Source organism: Barbus barbus, assembly GCF_936440315.1.
Source record: "Barbus barbus genome assembly, chromosome: 13".
NCBI classification, from domain to species: Eukaryota; Metazoa; Chordata; class Actinopteri; order Cypriniformes; family Cyprinidae; genus Barbus; species Barbus barbus.
In genome coordinates, this window is record NC_136741.1 from 8,831,854 (window position 1) to 8,850,501 (window position 18,648).

General features: G+C 41.8%; 1 protein-coding gene across 9 annotated transcripts in view; it reads right to left on the reverse strand.

The window, feature by feature from the left end:
• Positions 1–16,341: 16,341 nt before the first annotated feature.
• The window catches only part of LOC306879071 (leucine-rich repeat flightless-interacting protein 2-like), a 43,634-nt gene continuing 41,327 nt past the window's right edge, over positions 16,342–18,648 (reverse strand). For all 9 annotated transcript variants that reach the window (XM_079431772.1, XM_079431768.1, XM_079431764.1 and 6 more), the window contains one exon: positions 16,342–18,209. In XM_079431772.1, the coding sequence (XP_079287898.1) occupies positions 18,099–18,209 (111 nt within the window). In that variant the 3' untranslated portion in view covers positions 16,342–18,098. The remainder of the gene's footprint in view (positions 18,210–18,648) is intronic.

The window sequence follows — 18,648 nt, forward strand, 5'->3', positions numbered from 1 at the left end:
TTGTTGGTAGCATGTTTATACAGTATATAAACCATTAAGCATGATAAAATTCAGACTTATGAACTTTTACTTAGCAAGATAAAGTATTGAATACTGACACACCAAAGAATGTAAAGACTAAGAGAAGGAAAAACAGTTAAAGGAACACCCCCCACTGTTTAACTGTGAATAGACACTGCCTTTGACAAATACACAGTCATTACCAGTGTTCGAACTATACTGTGGACTTTGGGGGAGCCCGCCTTTTTTTTATAATATTAAAATGAAATAAAAGTTTTAAATCAAAGTTTATTTATTTCCTCTGTGCATGCTTGACATGCAACAGAAAAATTCTACATTTAAAAGCAGATCATATAAGAGTACACTAAAGATTATATAGGCCTATATAAAAGCTGAATGAACACCTGTAAACTGAAGCGGGGTAATTAGGCTATATGATCAGATATTTATAGAACATAAACATAATATTACAACTTATGCACTTCCGTCTCTTTGTGCATATATAAGTTATCATTAATGCGCTAGTCAGATGTGTAACTCGTGTGCTCTTGACTCTTCCCATAACAACGCGCTGAAACACTGCAAATAAACCCCAAAGAATTCATAACTTTTTATTACGGTAGTGTTGTGTTTATAATGTTATGTAAATGACGGTACCAAACCCAGTTATATTTATTGTTGTGCATTGCTGTTCAAGCTGCGCGCGCTGAAGCTGAAGAGCTGAATGAACACATTAAACTGAAGTGCTGGCAGCTTATTTAACTCAAGGAAATGCATCATATGAGATTAATCAGATATTTATACAACATAAACATAATATTACAACTTATATGTGTACAAAATTACGCAGTTATTGCGTGCTATAGTCATCTTTTCATAACAATGTGATGCAACACGGCAACTAAACACAAAGAATTAACAACGTTTTATTAAAATCATGTTCTCATTAGAATATGTTATATGGGCTGCATGACATGCCCAGTCACAGTTATTAATGTTGTGCGCTGCTGTTTAAGCTGCGTGTGCTGAGCTAAAGACGATCAACGGTAAACTGAAGCGCTCCTTTATCGCTCAATTCAACAACCAAATGCATTATATATATGAGATAAATCAGATACAGCCTACATGAAATAAACACAATATTACAACATACAATTGCACAAAAGGCTGCAAATGCACAAGCGAACTTAACTGTCATGGAGGTGTCGCTCGTTTGTGGATGCGCTCAAAGCATGCTCAAAACACGGTCGGACAAATATTCCACATTATTTACAGTAATGTTCACATTATAATTTTATGTAGCCTTTATGACAAACTTGTCCTGCACGTTTCACTTAAGTGTATTGTCCTTTTCGAAGTGATTCCAATCATAATTCAAGCATTTCAAAACCATCATGGCAAAGGCACATCTGAAATGTCTCTGAAAGGAAATGCATTATTTATCGGCTGTAAGATATTGGCCAAATTTTCTTATCGATACCGATATCCTGCATCTCTACTAAATATTAAAATTCAATAAATAATATTTTATATAAATAAAAGTAAATAGTATAGTATTAAGAAATGGTGTGTGTGTTTGTGATGGTTATTAGTTACATTGTTCTGCCATTAGATGCCATTTTATATTGAAACAGACTGAAACAGGGTTGTAAACATTTTACTCTCAACAACACTTTGTAAGACCCAGCCAACAAATGTACTGAGCAGCCAGTCAATGGAAATCACCCTTAACAGATGAAAGGATTTTATGACAAAGATATCGCTTTCCTCAGCAGACATTTTGACTAACTGGGGCCCAGGTCAGGAAGCAGACAGACTGGCTAAACCGATTGTCTGCTAGCCACCTCACGTCACAGAAATCAGTTCATTCTCAGCACATAGAGATTATTTCACCTAGATATCACACTATAGAGACTGTGTCTGTTCCCCCAAACTAGAAAATACAGAAAACATCCAAACCAAATTAGGAGTAACAATCTAACTGATGTTCAACAAATAAAAAATGTTTACAATACAGAGAAACAATTTTTAAAACTTTTCTTACTGAACATCAGGTCCCTTTCTACAAAAGCACTTTTTGTAAATGATTTGATCAATGATCATAACCTAGATTTGCTCTGTTTGACAGAAACATGGCTAAAACCAGATGAATACATTACTTTAAACGAGTCTACCCCCCCAAGATTACTGCTATAAAAATGAGCCACGTCCAAAAGGTAAAGGGGGAGGTGTTGCTACAATTTATAGCAATATTCTCAGTATTTCTCAGAGGGCAGGGTTTAAGTATAACTCGTTTGAAGTTATGGTCCTGCGTATAACATTATCTAGAGAAACACGTGTTAGTGATAAATCCCCTGCGATGTTTGTACTGGCTACTGTATACAGGCCACCAGGGCACCATACAGACTTTATTAAAGAATTTGCTGATTTTCTATCTGAGTTAGTACTGGCTGCAGATAAAGTCTTAATTGTTGGCGATTTTAATATCCATGTTGATAATGAAAAAGATGCATTAGGATCAGCATTTATAGACATTCTGAACTCTATTGGGGTTAGACAACACGTTTCAGGACCTACTCATTGTTGAAATCATACTCTAGATTTAATACTGTCACATGGAATTGATGTTAGTGGTGTTGAAATTCTGCAGCAAAGCGATGATATCTCAGATCATTATCTAGTCTTGTGTAAACTCCATATAGCTAAAACTGTAAATTCTACTCCTTGTTACAAGTATGGTAGAACCATCACTTCTACCACAAAAGACTGCTTTGTAAGTAATCTTCCTGATTTATCTCAATTCCTCAGCATATCCAATAGCTCAGAACAACTTGATGATGTAACAGAAACTATGGACTCTCTCTTTTCTAGCACTTTAGATACAGTTGCTCCTTTATGCTTAAGGAAGATCAAAGAAAACAGTCTGACTCCGTAGTATAATGAGTACACTCGCACCCTAAAGAGAGCAGCCCAGAAAATGGAGCGCAGCTGGAGGAAAACAAAACTAGAGGTATTTCGTATAGCTTGGCGGGAAAGTACCCCATCCTACAGAAAAGCATTAAAAACTGCTAGATCTGATTACTTTTCGTCTCTTCTAGAAGAAAAAAAACATAACCCCCGGTATTTATTCAATATAGTGGCTAAATTAACGAACAATAAAGCATCAACAGGTGTTGGCATTCCCCAAGAGCACAGCAGTAATGACTTTATGAACTACTTTACTTCCAAGATCGATACTATCAGAGATAAAATTGTAATCATGTAGCCATCAGCTACAGCATCGCATGCACTATAGATCCCCTGAGGAACAATTCCACTCATTCTCTACTATAGGAGAGGAAGAATTGTATGAACTTGTTAAATCATCTAAACCAACAACATGTATGTTAGACCCTATTCCATCTAAACTACTAAAAGAGCTGCTTCCATAAGTCATAGATCCTCTTTTGGCTATTATTAATTAGTCATTGTCATTAGGATATGTCCCCAAAACCTTCAAATTGGCTGTAATTAAGCCTCTCATTAAAAAACCACAACTTGACCCCAAAGACTAGGGCCGTTACTGTTCACGCTTTACATGTTAACCCTTGGGAGATATTATCAGGAGACATGGTGTTAGCTTTCACTGTTATGCTGATGATACTCAGCTCTATATTTCTTTGCGGCCTGGTGAAACACACCAAATTGAAACCCCACATGTAATAACCTAGAACACTATCTAAAACTTGACGGCTGCTCTGTCGATTCTTCGTCATCAATTAGGAACCTTGGTGTGCTGTTTGATAGCAATCTTTCATTTGAAAGCCATGTTTCTAGCATCTGTAAAACTGTGTTTTTCCATCTCCAAAACATATCTAAATTGCGACCTATGCTCTCAACGTCAAATGCAGAAATGCTAATTCATGCGTTTATGACCTCAAGGTTAGACTATTGTAATGCTCTATTGGGTGGTTGTCCTGCACGCTTGATCAACAAACTACAGCTGGTCCAAAATGCAGCAGCTAGAGTTCTTACTAGAACCAGGAAGTATGACCATATTAGCCCGGTTCTGTCAACACTGCACTGGCTCCCTATCAAACATTTCTTTAACCTGGCTTACACATAACACACTAATACACTTCTATTATTCAAATCCATTAAAGGATTGTTAGACTGCATTAATTAGATCAACCGGAACCGGGAACACTCCCCATAACACACAATGTACTCGTTAAGGTTTTTTTCTCCATTCTGTCACAGAGGGAGTTTTGGTTCCTTGCCGCTGTCGCCTCTGGCTAGCTCAGTTGGGGACATTTAATTTCTAGTGATTATCGTCAATTTGATTTTGCAGATACTATTTAAACTAAACCTATCTAGACAATAACATCTCTTAAATCAATAATGAAATGCCTTAACTGAAAATTGAGTGTTTAATCTTATTTTTATACATTACTGACACTATCCTCCAATTTGATACTGTTAAGTGCTTTGACACAATCTGTATTGTTAAAAGCGCTATAAAGGTGACTTGACTTGACTTGACATTCAAACTAATGTTTTATTGTAAATATGAGACTGAGCTGAAGGAATGAATGCTGTATTAGAGGTAATCACACTCGCTTAATATTCTAAGCTACATAATACAGTGAGTTTTTAATACAGTAATACAATAAGCTTTCAAAGAAGCAACTCAACATTCCTTTCTTACTCTTCTAAAGTGACGTTTTAAAATTCTTGTAAAGGAGGCTTGGGCTCAGCTGTAAAACTGTCAACTTGAGATTTGAATCAGTGACGGAAGGAAGTAGTTAGCATAAAAGAGGGTTTTTAAAAAAACTCTATTTTTGTTTCTTATGTATGTACACATTTTGTGCCTTCAAACTGTTCTATAAATGCAATATCACACTCTTGCCATGCGATATGGCTGTATATCTGCACACTGTGATTACCTAGGCCACATCACAGGCATGCTGATATACAGCCGTATCACACTGCTACTTGTGGGAATACTGCTTATATTATATATATATATAAAGGCTGGGCGTTAATGTTTTAATCAATTAACGCTCACAATTATTTTATCGCGCATTAACGCAGTTTATTATTATTATTATTGTTATCATTATTATTATTATTTTGAAAGTCTGTTGTTCACTGAATACACATACTGACAAACCATGGGTCACAGGAGGGGTGGGATGTTGATTAATACTGGCTTTGGATGGGTGTCATCAAGCGTCTCAAGCAATGAGAGCATTTGGGGTGGGCCTAAGACTGCCGCTGCGCTCACACGAACGTTTCTGATAAAATTATTTAGGCTAAGCATCCACATTCACAAACCACTGTTCACTGTTATTTTTAACAGAAAATATGCAACGTGCTCGTAATCACAACTTCATAAGTGGGAAATAGGAAAGTTTCCGATAACATGTGAAGGCGAAGGGCTCTCGCTCAGCACAGTGGAGTGCATCGTTTTGTTAACTTTGTGGTTTATAATTTTGAGTCGTTTGGGACGCGGCAACACACAGCGCTCTCACAATACATTGCTTTACAGATCTATCACTTTTGCCACTCAGAAATGTACACTTAATCATGCTGTACGTATAAGAAGTACTGCGCTCCGGCTTGGTTAGCGCTCACACTACATGCGTACCGCGCCCGAGCCCATCTGAACCACGCTCTGGCCCACCTCTTACAACCGAGCCAGGGACGGCCAAAACTATGTGCTCTGGAACAAATAATAGATTTATGAGACCAAAGACTGCACGTTAGATTTACCCAAAACAACTTGTATCTCATGTTTAACTGCGTAACACTTTAAGAGACATCAGAGTCAGCAGCAAATTCCAGAAGATCTGGGTGTGGCGAGGCTGCTCTTGGTGGATTCATGAGCACTGAACGACCGTTGACGCCCTGGAGCTCACCTTCGAAAATGATTATGCAAATTTTTCAAATAGACATTACCTTTATTTACAAATCACATATTTGAAGTCTAAACAAGTACATTCTCGCCTAAACATTATAGTGGATTTGCGCACTCGTCTTAACACTTCACATGCTGTGAGAAATACCGCAAGTGCAGTGATATAAACGGTGAAATGGTTGGAGCTCTGTTATCACAAAAATATTGCACTCCTCTCAGCCAATCAGAAAGAACTGTTGTATATAAATATATATATATATGCATGATAAAATTGGACCTTGGACCTTCAAGCTTATGAACTTTTACTTAGCAAGATCAAGTATTGATAACTTACACACCAAAGAAAAGACTATGAGAAAGAAAAACAGCAACCCCCACTGTTTAACTGTGAATAGACACTGCCTTTGACAAATACACAGTCATTACTGCTACTACTATCGCATTCATCATTTTCTTTATACTGTAACTGATGGTTAAGATTGAGTCATTGTTAATACTGTCTGTCACAACGTATTTCAAATTAAATGAAGCACAAAGTTTAATTCATCTGTGCTTGCTCACCATGCCACAGAAAAATTCTAAACTTAAAAGCAGATCATATAAGAGTACACTAAAGAGAAGCAAATTTAGTAAGTAAAATTATATTTCTGTTCCTGTTTTGGTTACCATTGACTTCCATTGTGTGGAGAGAACAATGACAACAACTGACACAGAAGAATAGGTCATACAGTTCTATTCCAGGAACTTCGAGCTGCGTCGAAAACGCATATGGGAACGCCTTCAGCGTGACCAGGCTCTGAATATGATGTGTAATCAGTCAAACAAGGGCGAGGCGTCACGGGCGGGGTGACGTCACGACCAGGAAGCATATAAGCACGTGCGGCGGAGCCGGCTTCAGCTTTTTGTCATTCAGCGAAGCGCTCTGTGTGTGTCAGTCTTATTTACTGTTGTTTGTCCTAGTTTTAAGTGGAAAGCATTCAGTATCATGCCAAAGCCAAGGGCAAGCTCAGGGGTGAAGCTTTCAGACCACGTTTTGAGTTGTGTGTGCATCCTTGCCCTCGCTATATCACGAGCGAGGACACACACGATTTGCGCGTGGTCTGCCTGGGTGCGGAGCACGCAAAATCGGTCTCCGCACCCGGAGGGCTCTCTTCGAGAAGGGAGCCTTTGCGAGCTCCCCACGCGGTGCCGGTCCCGCTGCTGCCGAGGCAGAGCGGCGGCTGCACTCGTGGGGCTCGCAGGCTGATCTGGCTGGCGAGTGTGAGACGGGCATGTCCCTATCTCCTCCCGTATCAGCCAGATCTGGCGCCCCGTCTCTCGGTGTGGAAGCTGTCTCTTCCCCCCGAGACGAGGGCTCAATGCTTCGTCTCTCTTCCTCTGAGGAGGTTGATGTGACGAGCGTTCACGAGGTTTCGCCGCCTCTGTCACCCCAATATGATATAACTATGAGCTTTGTAAGCTGCAGTGTTTGCACAAGCATAAAATGAATAAAGCCGGTCCCGCTTGCCTTTAAATCAGAGAGAAAAAAAGGCAGAGCGGCGGCTGCGCTCGCGGGGCTTGCAGAGAAAAAAAAAAAAAGAGAAAAAGGCTGATCTGGCTGGCGAGAGTCAGACGGGCATGTCCCTATATCCTCCCGCGCCTGATCTGGCGCCCCGTCTCTCGGTTCGGAAGTGGTCTCTTCTCTTCCCCCGAGACGAGGGCTTGACGCTGCGTCCTCCGAGGAGGTTGATGTGACGAGCGTTGACGAGGTTTCGCCGCCTCTCTCGCCCCAGAGAGCTACTTCTACACAGGAGCCTTCCGTTTTCCCCGATCTCCTCACCGAGGTGTCGAGATCGCGGGTGAAATCTTTTCGTCCCGGCCATTCGTTCCCGCGGGAACTGAAAGAGCGCGGGTATGCGGCGATGCCGCGGGTTGAACAGACACTTGAAGATCTGTCTCCCTCTACGGCATCGCTTTGAAGGCTCCTGCTCTGCTTACAACATCTTTGGTGGGCAGAGGGTATGCGCTTTCTATAAACTCAGGTGGCTGCTGGGCGGGCGCAGCCTCCTCTGCATACCAGCTCCTCGCGCAAAAGGTCCTGACGGGCGAGCCCCAGGACCGCGGAGGGCGACCCCTACTGGGGTGGAGTGGCTTGCACCGCGGCACTCGGTGACCACTTCACCTCGGTGCCCTCCAGGGACTTGTCTGCTGACCCTGCCGCTGTTCCAGGGCACAGCCGGTCCCAGCGAGTATATTTCTCAGGTTTGTCCGCCCGGCAGCGCGGAGCCGAGAAACTCGCCTCAGCCGCCAGATTACGCGTCTCATCCCTGTGCGCCGCATCGAGACAGCGGTCTGGCCGCTTCTCTGAACCCAGAGGTCAGTCTCGAGAGACTGATTCCCTTAAGATCATTGGGCAGCGAGCTGCCGAATGTGTCTCTTTGGGTCCTGCCTTGCAGGGCCTGGTTCGTTCAGAGGTCCTGACGGGTGAGCCCCAGGACTACGGAGGACGACCCCTACTGGGGTGGAGCGGCTTACACCGCGGCACACGGTGACCGTCTGCCCTCGGTGCCCTCCAGAGACTTGTCTGCTGACCCTGCCGCTGTTCCAGGGCACAGCCGGTCCCAGCGAGTATATTTCTCAGGTTTGTCCGCCCGGCAGCGCGGAGCCGAGAAACTCGCCCCAGCAGCCAGGCCACGTGCCTCCTTCCGGTGCGCCGCTTCGAGACAGCGGTCTGGCTGCACCAGAGGTCAGTCTCGAGAGACTGATTCCCTTAGTAGAGCATTTGACAGCCTGGCAGCGGCTGCCGAATGTGTCTCCTTGGGTCCTGCAGACCGTAGCGAGAGGCTATCGTATTCAGTTCGGCGGGCCACCCCCGCCGTTCTGCGGGGTTGTTATGACTGCGGTCCGCCCCGGGCAGGCTCTGGTTTTGGAACAGGAAGTTGGTACTCTGCTGAGGAAGGAAGCCATCGAGTTGGTTCCTCCTCACGAGACCCAGTCCGGTTTCTACAGCCGGTACTTCATTGTTCCGAAGAAGGATGGAGGGCTGAGGCCCATACTGGATCTGCGTCTACTGAACCGCTCAGTCAGAAAGCTGAAGTTCAGGATGCTTACTATCAAGCAGGTCGTGACTCAAATCAGGTCCGAGGACTGGTTTGTCACGATAGATCTCAAAGACGCATATTTCCATGTTTCCTTCTCACAGGAAGTTCCTGAGGTTCGCCTTTGGGGGGAAAGCGTACCAATATCGGATTCTTCCCTTCGGCCTAGCACTTTCACCCCGCACTTTCACCAAGTGTGTGGATGCGGCACTGGCCCCGTTGCGGCTTCAGGGCATCCGCATACTCAATTATATCGACGATTGGTTGATCCTCGCTCAATCAGAGCGGTTGGCGGTTCGGCATCGAGATGTCGTTCTCGCCCACATGAAAGAACTGGGGTTGAGACTGAACGCCAAGAAAAGTGTGCTTTCTCCGGTTCTGAGAATCACTGATCTAGGCGTGGTGTGGGATTCGACCACGATGCAGGCACGATTGTCCCCTGCTCGGATCGAGTCGATCCTTACTACAGTCAGGAGAGTGCGAGAAGGCCAGTCACTCACTGTCAAGCAGTTTCAGAGACTGCTGGGGCTCATGGCAGCTGCGTCCAGCGTGATACCTTCTGGCCTGCTGTACATGAGACCCCTACAGTGGTGGCTCAAGACCAAGGGGGTCTCCCTGAGGGGAAACTCACTCCGCGCTGTCAAAGTGTCACGCCGTTGTGTCCGTGCCTTCGACATGTGGAGGAATCCTTGGTTCTTGTCCCAGGGCCCGGTGTTGGGAGCTCCTTGTCGCCGCGTCTCGCTAGCGACGGACGCTTCCCTCACCGGTTGGGGTGCGGTCATGAGTGGCCACCCTGCCCGCGGTCTGTGGAGAGGTTGCCACCTGACGTGGCATATCAATCGACTAGAGATGTTAGCGGTGTTCCGTGCACTCAAGCACTTCCTCCCAGACCTGAGAGATCACCACGTGCTGGTGCGCACCGACAGCACGGCAGTGGTCTCTTACATCAACCACCAAGGAGGTCTGCGGTCGCGCCCCTTGTATAAGCTGGCACACCAGATCCTTGTGTGGTCCCAGGGCAAGCTCCTATCACTGAGAGCTGTGCACATTCCTGGGCATCTTTATGTGGGAGCAGGCGTCCTGTCGAGACAGGGGCCGAGGCCCGGGGTATGGATCCTTCACCCTGAGGGGTGAAGCAGATGTGGAAGGTTTTTGGCCAGACACAGGTGGACCTCTTCGCCACTCGAGAGTCAGCGCAATGTCCCCTCTGGTTCCTCCAGCTCCTCCGGGACTGGACACTATGGTACAGACGTGGCCGAGGCTCCGTCTGTACGCCTTCCCCCCGATCGCTCTGCTCCCTGGAGTTCAGGCGAGAGTGCGCCGGGACGAGGTCAGTCTACTGTTAGTAGCACCGTTCTGGCCGGGCCGAGTATGGTTCTCGGACCTGATATCTCTCCTCGACGGCACTCCGTGGGAAGTGCCCGTCAGGAGGGACCTCCTCTCACAGGCCGGGGGCACCGAGGTGCACCCTCGCCCGGAGTGATGGAAGCTGTTGGTGTGACGCCCTGAGGGGGCACAGCTCATAGCTTCCGGTCTGTCAACCGAGGTTGTCGAGACCATCCTCCAATCCAGAGCTCCCTCTACGAGGAAACTGTACGCCTTGAAGTGGAGGCTCTTCACTTCTTGGTGCGGGGACCGCCAGCTCGACCCAGTCAACTGCCCCGTTGGTGCAGTACTGGAGTTCCTGCAGGCCCGTTTCTCCGCAGGGGTAACCCATTACACTGTTAAGGTGTACGTGGCAGCTATTTCGTCATACCACGCCCTCACCGGTGGCCAGTCAGTGGGTAGACACCCCCTGGTTACACGTTTCCTCCGCGGTGCGCTGAGGCTGAGGCCTCCGGTACGATCTCGTCCCTACGTGGGATCTGGCTGTGGTTCTGGAGGCTCTGTGCAATGCACCTTTCGAGCCCATTCAGGAGATAACTGAGAGACTCCTCACTATCAAGACCGTTTTCTTATTGGCTATCACCTCTCTGAGGAGGGTGAGTGACCTTCAGGCCCTGACTACGGCCTCTATTCACTTTGCGCCCGGTTGGGCGAAAGTATTCCTCTACCCCCGCGTGGGGTATGTTCCTAAGGTCCCATCGGTCGTTCCACAGCCGGTCGTACTGCAGGCCTTCTGTCCTCCTCCCTTCGGGGAGCCAGACCAGGAGAAGCACAACCGTATGTGTCCAGTGACGCATACATCCACAGGTCCTCCCTGTGGAGAAAATCGGACCAGCTGCCTGTGTGCTATGGTCCGCCTAGGAGGGGTCTTCCTGCTACGAAGCCCTCCGCTTAGTAGGTGGATTGTGGGTGTCATGGCTTTGGCATACGAGGCCTCTGAGCTCCCCCCGCCGGTGGGAGTCAGAGCGCACTCAACCCGAGGTGTGGCGGCCTCCAAGGCAGGTGTTCCATGCAGGACATCTGCAACGCAGCTGGGTGGTCCACGCCCCTGACTTTCGTTAGGTTCTATGACCTCGACATCCGAGCCACTCCCGGCTCCTCTGTACTTTCGTCCTGACACCAGGCAGGGACTTGTCAGTCTGGCGGCGTTGGTATCTCGTTCCCATATGCGTTTTCGACGCAGCTCGCAGTTCCTGGAAGGGAACGTCTCAGGTTACGTATGTAACCATGGTTCCCTGAAGGGAACGAGACGCTGCGTCGCGTTGCCACACTTCCGGCATCCCTGCCAGCGCTTGCTTCATGACTTGAAGCTGAAGCCGGCTCCGCCGCACGTGCTTATATGCTTCCTGGTCGTGACGTCACCCCGCCCGTGACGCCTCGCCCTTGTTTGACTGATTACACATCATATTCAGAGCCTGGTCACGCTGAAGGCGTTCCCATATGCGTTTTCGACGCAGCGTCTCGTTCCCTTCAGGGAACCATGGTTACATACGTAACCTGAGACGTTTTGGAGCAACATAAAGCATAAAAATGATATAAAAATTAAAAAATATTTTCATTTTGAGGTAAATTAACTCAGTACAAAGTCATATTCTACCATTCCAACTAATACACACTCACTTCTGCTTATTAAGAAACTAGAAAAGGATGTTTAGGCAGGCAACATTAAGGGAGCTCTGGGGAGAGTGGCACACAGCTGTCCTGTGCAACCATGTACAGCCCATTAACAATGCTCTACCAGAATGTGCTTTCTTTCTGCCTGCTGTCATCCAAATGGGTCAGTACAGCTGGTGCGCACAGTCCCCGTGATGGCTTTGAAAGCTCTGTGCACGGTTGAATTCTCACTGGACCAATTACAGAATCTGGTTGGTCATGTCCACGCCTGGAGCCAACGTGCCGCTTGGTGTATTTTGAGTGTAAGCATTATGCAAATTCTCCTGGAAGTTGAAAAGCGCTGTGAAGGAAGAGTGTGTCAGGAACACACTGTTTTTCACCAGTTTTAAAATCAGGCCACAGACAGGTTTTTCCATTGTCTGCTCACAGATTGGCATGAAAGTTTGGATTTATGAGGATTTTCCCAGTCGAATCTGATGGGGCGTGAAGATTCAAGAGAAGCATGGTTACTTTGAACACACGGGCTTTCAAATTTGATGAAAGTAACTGGAAGTTACATGCATACATCACAGTCACGGCCTATTCTTATTAGACATGCCACCTGTCTAGACCGGCTGTAATAGACAATGTACAATAAACACGTTAATATGAAAAATAAAAAACCTTCAAAGTCTACCTGACACTATAAATGTTATTAATAAACCTATATATGAATCTATAAAATAAATAAATAAATATTAAGAAAAATCATTTATATCTAAAAAAAAATGTCACATGCGCATTTTTGGCACCAATTTTTTATTCCATTTTGTGTATAAAAACATGGCCTAACAACATTATGAACAAAGCTTTACATTAATGAGTTTAAAAGAAATAACTATCTATTGAGACAAAATAAAATATCGCATAAAAGTCCTTATATCAAATTAGTAAATTAAATGTGATTAATTTTACTAAACTAGTAATACCAGCCACTTTACAAAATGGATGATTGAAAAGTTTTTGCAGATGCCTTGTATAAAAATACAAAAATGTATTTGAAATACATTTATTTAATTCTAAGTATATTACATGCATTTACATATTATTTATATATTACTTAACTGGTATACTTTAAAGTCTCATAAATTAGAACTAATTTTGTGCTTAATGACCTTTAATTGTGTGGAAGTAGTGCTGAAGTCCAACTAAAGATACACTGAAGTATATTTGATTGTGTTAAAAGTGGAACTATTGCAAGTATACTTTCGGTACACTTTAAATATCTTGCATTTAAAGACCAATATTGTTCAAAGATCATACAATCCTCACTAATAGTAACATTAAAACACACATATATATATATATAACAGCACAGAGCAAAAACTATAAATTAATAAATAATGTTTTAATTGTAATAAAGTCGCATTGTGAGATGTAAGAAAAAAAATAAAGTTACAAAAAACTGAATGTAAATAAAAAAGTATATTCAATGAGAGATAAGAAAACTCCTAAAAAAAGTACTCAAAGGCATATAACATTTTAGATGATCTTCAAATTTTCATTCTTTGTTAATTTTCTAAGCTTCCTTTATGCTATCGTGATGTATTAATGTGCTGTCAGAGTTATGGTTTACTTTAAAATGCATAAATTTAATTACATACTTCCATAGTCTTGTTTATTTAGGAATTTAGCAGCAGGATTGAAAGTTTGATTATTTTTATTTATTATTTTTGTTTTGCTTATAATATATTAATATTATATTATATTATATTAACATTTAATATTAATACTCACTCTAATATTAATCTCCAAACCCTTTGTATTAAATATTTACCTTACAACAACCATTTTCAACCATGTATGGGCAGAGAAGCTTTGTTCAAATGTAGGTGTGGGTCTGTTTCCTCAGTATCAGGAAGTTCCTTGGTGTGTCAAAGGTAAACTAAAATATATGTTGTGACTTAACTGGGCAATCTGGTTTAAGACTAAGTCTGAAAATATGTATTTGTTGGAAAATACTCTAATTTGTTGAAAGAAAGACTGGCATAAACATAAAGAACTTGTGTTGTGTTAAACATTGATTATTTCCTACACAATCATGAGTTCTAGTTTAATCTATGACGTCTGTATCTCTAGCACACAATTATCACAGTCCCAAAGAATGTTTTAAGACATGCCAATGTAAATATACTGAACTGTCTGCTTGCAAACATGGGAGAGTTCTTAAACAATACAATAGTTTCAGTAATGCATATGGTGCTTGGACTTGGGCGTGTGTGTATTTTCTCTTTCTGATTCATCAGATCTGCAGATAGCATGAATGAAGTGCTGCTGGTGCTTACGTCAAATGTAATAATATAAATGTACAAAGGCCATTTGCTGTTGATTCAAACAAGGCATCAGTTAAACCGTGACTCTGTTTGTCTTGGGACATCTGTTGATTTGCCTACTGAATCTCCCTTCCAACCTACCTCTGGCCCTCCAAGCCTGTACACCTGCTTGTTCCCTGAAGTCTTCATCTTGCAGTTTCTACCACTTTGAGGTCTTCCAGTGGCCTGGCCAACTTCCCTCTTATCCAAGTGGTTTTGACCCCTGGCTGTCCTGACTTTGGCAGCAGCCTGCACCTTTGCCTATGACTGTTTCCTGCCTATGACTGTTGCTTGGCTATAAGGATTAATTGTTTTGACTATTTTGGGTTGGTTTTTTGCTGAGTTTGCTTTTTCTAATGAACCTATACTCTTCTCTCTCTCTGTTACTGATTGTGACAAAATATCAAGGACATACAGTAAAGTATAAGACAAAATATATATTTAAAAAATATACAATGAGGAAGAATAGCAAAAATAAACAAAAGAAAAAGTATATGTTGTTTATGAATAAGAGAACCTGTATGCAATGAAAAAAATATCTTGAAATAAAACATCCAAATCATTCATTGCAACGGATATATTCATGTAAAAATGAAATAACATGCTTATTCTGGCCTGTACTGTAACTATTAAAATATATAAAAGAAAAAAGTGATCATGCTAAATTTTATTATATTTTAAATGATTAGACACTTCTTACTGACAAATGGGTCTTTGTCAATTTGTCAAATATTGGTATAAATTAAAAATGACAAATAATCAGTGTTTGGGGGCTGCACTGTAATCCTTAATAAATATTAATGTCTTCTTGTTCTAATAAGATTTGTTGGTATTTGAACTACTGTTACACTTAAGGACTTTTTAGTGACTTCAGTAAAACATGGTAAAAATGTATGAAAAAAGTTGGAAAAAAAATGTAACTGGACACATTCTCAAAAAATTATTTTGAGCTGTATTAAACTTTCATTGTTTTGAGGCTTGAAACCCCTTTTGTCTTTAACCCATAAATACTTTATTACATATAAGTAGGGTAAATACTGTATCTACAGTACAAATATGCTACAAATTTCGTCTTACAGTGTGTAACATCAGTAATACTATTACAATACATTAATATTCTGTATAACTGTATAGTTCATTTATCTGGTTTGTGTGTGTTTGTGTGTGTTTGTGTGTGTGTGTGTGTGTGTGTGTGTGAAACATCATCCTGCATAGTTCTCCTATCATATCATAGTTGTATGAATGTGTCACTCAACATTCAACAGAACTCATCTGACTTGAATTCTTGTCGTATTCAATTGCTGTTTCCATTAATATATTTTCAATTATTTCTTTATCAAAGTACAGGCCTGCCGTACAATTTTCTGTCAGTTATGCTGCATGGCTATATAGAAGAGAAGTAAAATCTCCAGGGGCCAGTGTTCAGCTGTCTGTGTGTGAGGGCCAGCAAATCTAAAAGACTTCCATCTGGGCTTTTTATTTCCTTTTTGTACATCCTTATCGCTCTCTTCCTCTTTTTGTTTTTGCATAGTATCACATGAACAGATTATTTAGGATGGCTAATATAAATGAAGTATTAGTTTAAGGAAAAATGACACTGAATGTGTACTGGCCAAAAAGGGGGTATATATATTATATATGTATATATACAATATAGATAAAAAAAATTAATAAAAATATATATAAGATAATAAATTGCCCAGAGGATGCCAATAATATGGCTTCACCGCATATTACTGTGAGATTTACATTGCCTTCAGCATAGATAATATCACCAGAATGCGGAACTGATTTAGAAGATGAAAATCACTGCTGCCCTCTGCTGTTCAAATTTATGTTATTTAAAGGGTTAGTTCATCCAAAAATTCTGTAAAAGTAATTAATGACAGAATTTTCATTTTTGGGTAAACCATCCCTTTAATGTTAAAATGGAGCTTGACCATTTTTCAAATCTTGTTTGCTTGCTCTTAAGATATTAATAAAACATTTAAATTATGCAATAAAAGAATGAAGTCAATGTTATTGCATGAGTTTATTTCTTGCTATGTCATGGCATACAGAAGAGCTGTAATACAGGTAAACAATGTAATTGGTGTGTCTATGTCTGTTATTTCAAAAGTTCAGCATATCAGTTCTTTAGAGACAGCATGTTCATGTTCATTGACTGTTTGGACTGTGTCTCCATTGGTAGCAGAACCCAGGGGAGGGATACAAGTGAAATTCACAATCAGCAAAAAAAGAATCATCTTCTTGCCAGAACCGATTACCCAGCAGATACAGCATCATGACAATCATTATTATAGCTGTTTTCATAATGATGTACATCTGAACATTTTTGTGTAAATGCAATGGTCAATTTACACTTAAAATCATTATTGCAAAACAATTCCTTTTTTTCTTTTTCTCTATTAAAAAAGCCACGTTCATTTCTATAAACCCCAAATGCATTGAGATTATTGTTACACTTAAATGGAGTTAAATGGCAGACCATTAGTGAAAGTGCTACAACGACCAGCTTTTTAAAAAGAAAGAGCTGCACTCCCATTTGTTGTGTTGACTCAGCATGTTTTCAAAAGCAAGACTCAGATTACAGATTGTATCCTTAAAGGCTGGTGACATCTCAAATGTCCATTTAGCCCTCAGATGATATAGCTGCACCATGATCTGAGTTTAAACTCGGCATGAAACAGTACTGATGATCAGCTGTGCTTACGGTCTAATTCTACTAACCAGATTACAATGACCAAGACTTCTGTTTCTTTATACACAGAAAGTAAGTAGGTGATCTTAAACCTGCATATTAAACAAAACAAACGTATTTTCATCATTTGGCCCACTGGACATGAGAAAAAAAATATTATGTGCTTTCATAAAGCAACAAAGAAAACTAAGTGCAGCCACTGAGAACATTTGTAACAGGACAAAGATTAAAATCCTTCAAAGCCTGGTTTATACCCATATATACTCCATAAAGTTATAATAACTGTTATTGCATCATTTTTTTTGTAGTCCTAGTTCTTCAGGATGTTGACACTACATTAGCATAAAAATTAAAATGACTAACATTATGAAGTACTAGTCCACCTTGTTTAGGTATGGACCAATGCGCAAACACACACAAATTTGGCGTGAAACAAAATGGACATTATAGCAATAAATTGTTAAGTTGTTGATAGTTTAAACATCACTCCCCGTATGCACAAAAGAAAACACACAACTGTCTCTGTATGAGAGCATACATTCAATCATATAATCTCTGGACTACACAAATTCAGTTACTTAATTTTGCAAAACGATTCTGATTACAGATTTGTTACAGTTTCTGTGTAACAAAATTTGAATACTGATGCAAGGATAAAGTGCATGGTCTGCTAAAATAAGTCAATTTCCCTCACCACTGGATTACTAAACCAACATGCTACCATAAAGGAACATGCTGCCATAGCTGTGCTCGGCCTGTGCTGAGTTGGTCTGTAACCAGTAACCAGTCAAAAACGTTTTGAGAGCTGATTGAGGGCCTGAATTCTGCTAATCCAAACCAAAGGTCACTTTAATGAGCCTCAGTAAGTATTAGTTTTTGATATGTCCTCCGCTTGGAATCCCACTAGCAAACAAATGAAGGTTGACGTTCATGCCTGTCAGCCATATTTACTTTAAGTCTGAATTAGCATGATTATGATTGGGCTAATTTGGTATGCTTTTGATAGAAGTTTTAGTGTAATATGGGTGGCAGATCATTTGTGCCAGAGGGTGATGAGTGACATGTGGGTGTCACTGCTGTGCCAGAAGGGCACTCCGATTGGCCTTCATCTTCTCTAGTCTCTTCGTAAGGTGGCTGTTGCTTGCTTCCAGCTCATCGATGCGGTCAAGCACAGACCTCAGCTAAAGAATAAACACAGCACTTGTTACATTACACTCTAAAAAAATCAGTAACTTTGTAAATTTCATAAAAATAATTACACTACCTTAATAAAATCTCTGAATATCACTTAAGTGTCAGATACTATTTGAACTGAACTAAGCTGGGCTGCATTTCCCAAAAGCATCGTAAGCCTAAGTTGATCGTAGCTCCATTGGTTTCAATACTTAAGCTTACGATGCTTTTGGGAAACGCAGCCCTGGACGATAACATCACTGAATCAATGATGAACTGACTTTAACTGGAAAATTGCGTGTTTTGTCCTCTTGCATTATCGACACAATATTTTCCTGTTTAATACTGTAAAGCAAGTGGTGCTCAATGCTCAATTTCTCCTAATCTGTTCTGATGAAGAAAGAAAGTCATCTATATCTTGGATGGCCTGGGTAGGGCTGCACGATT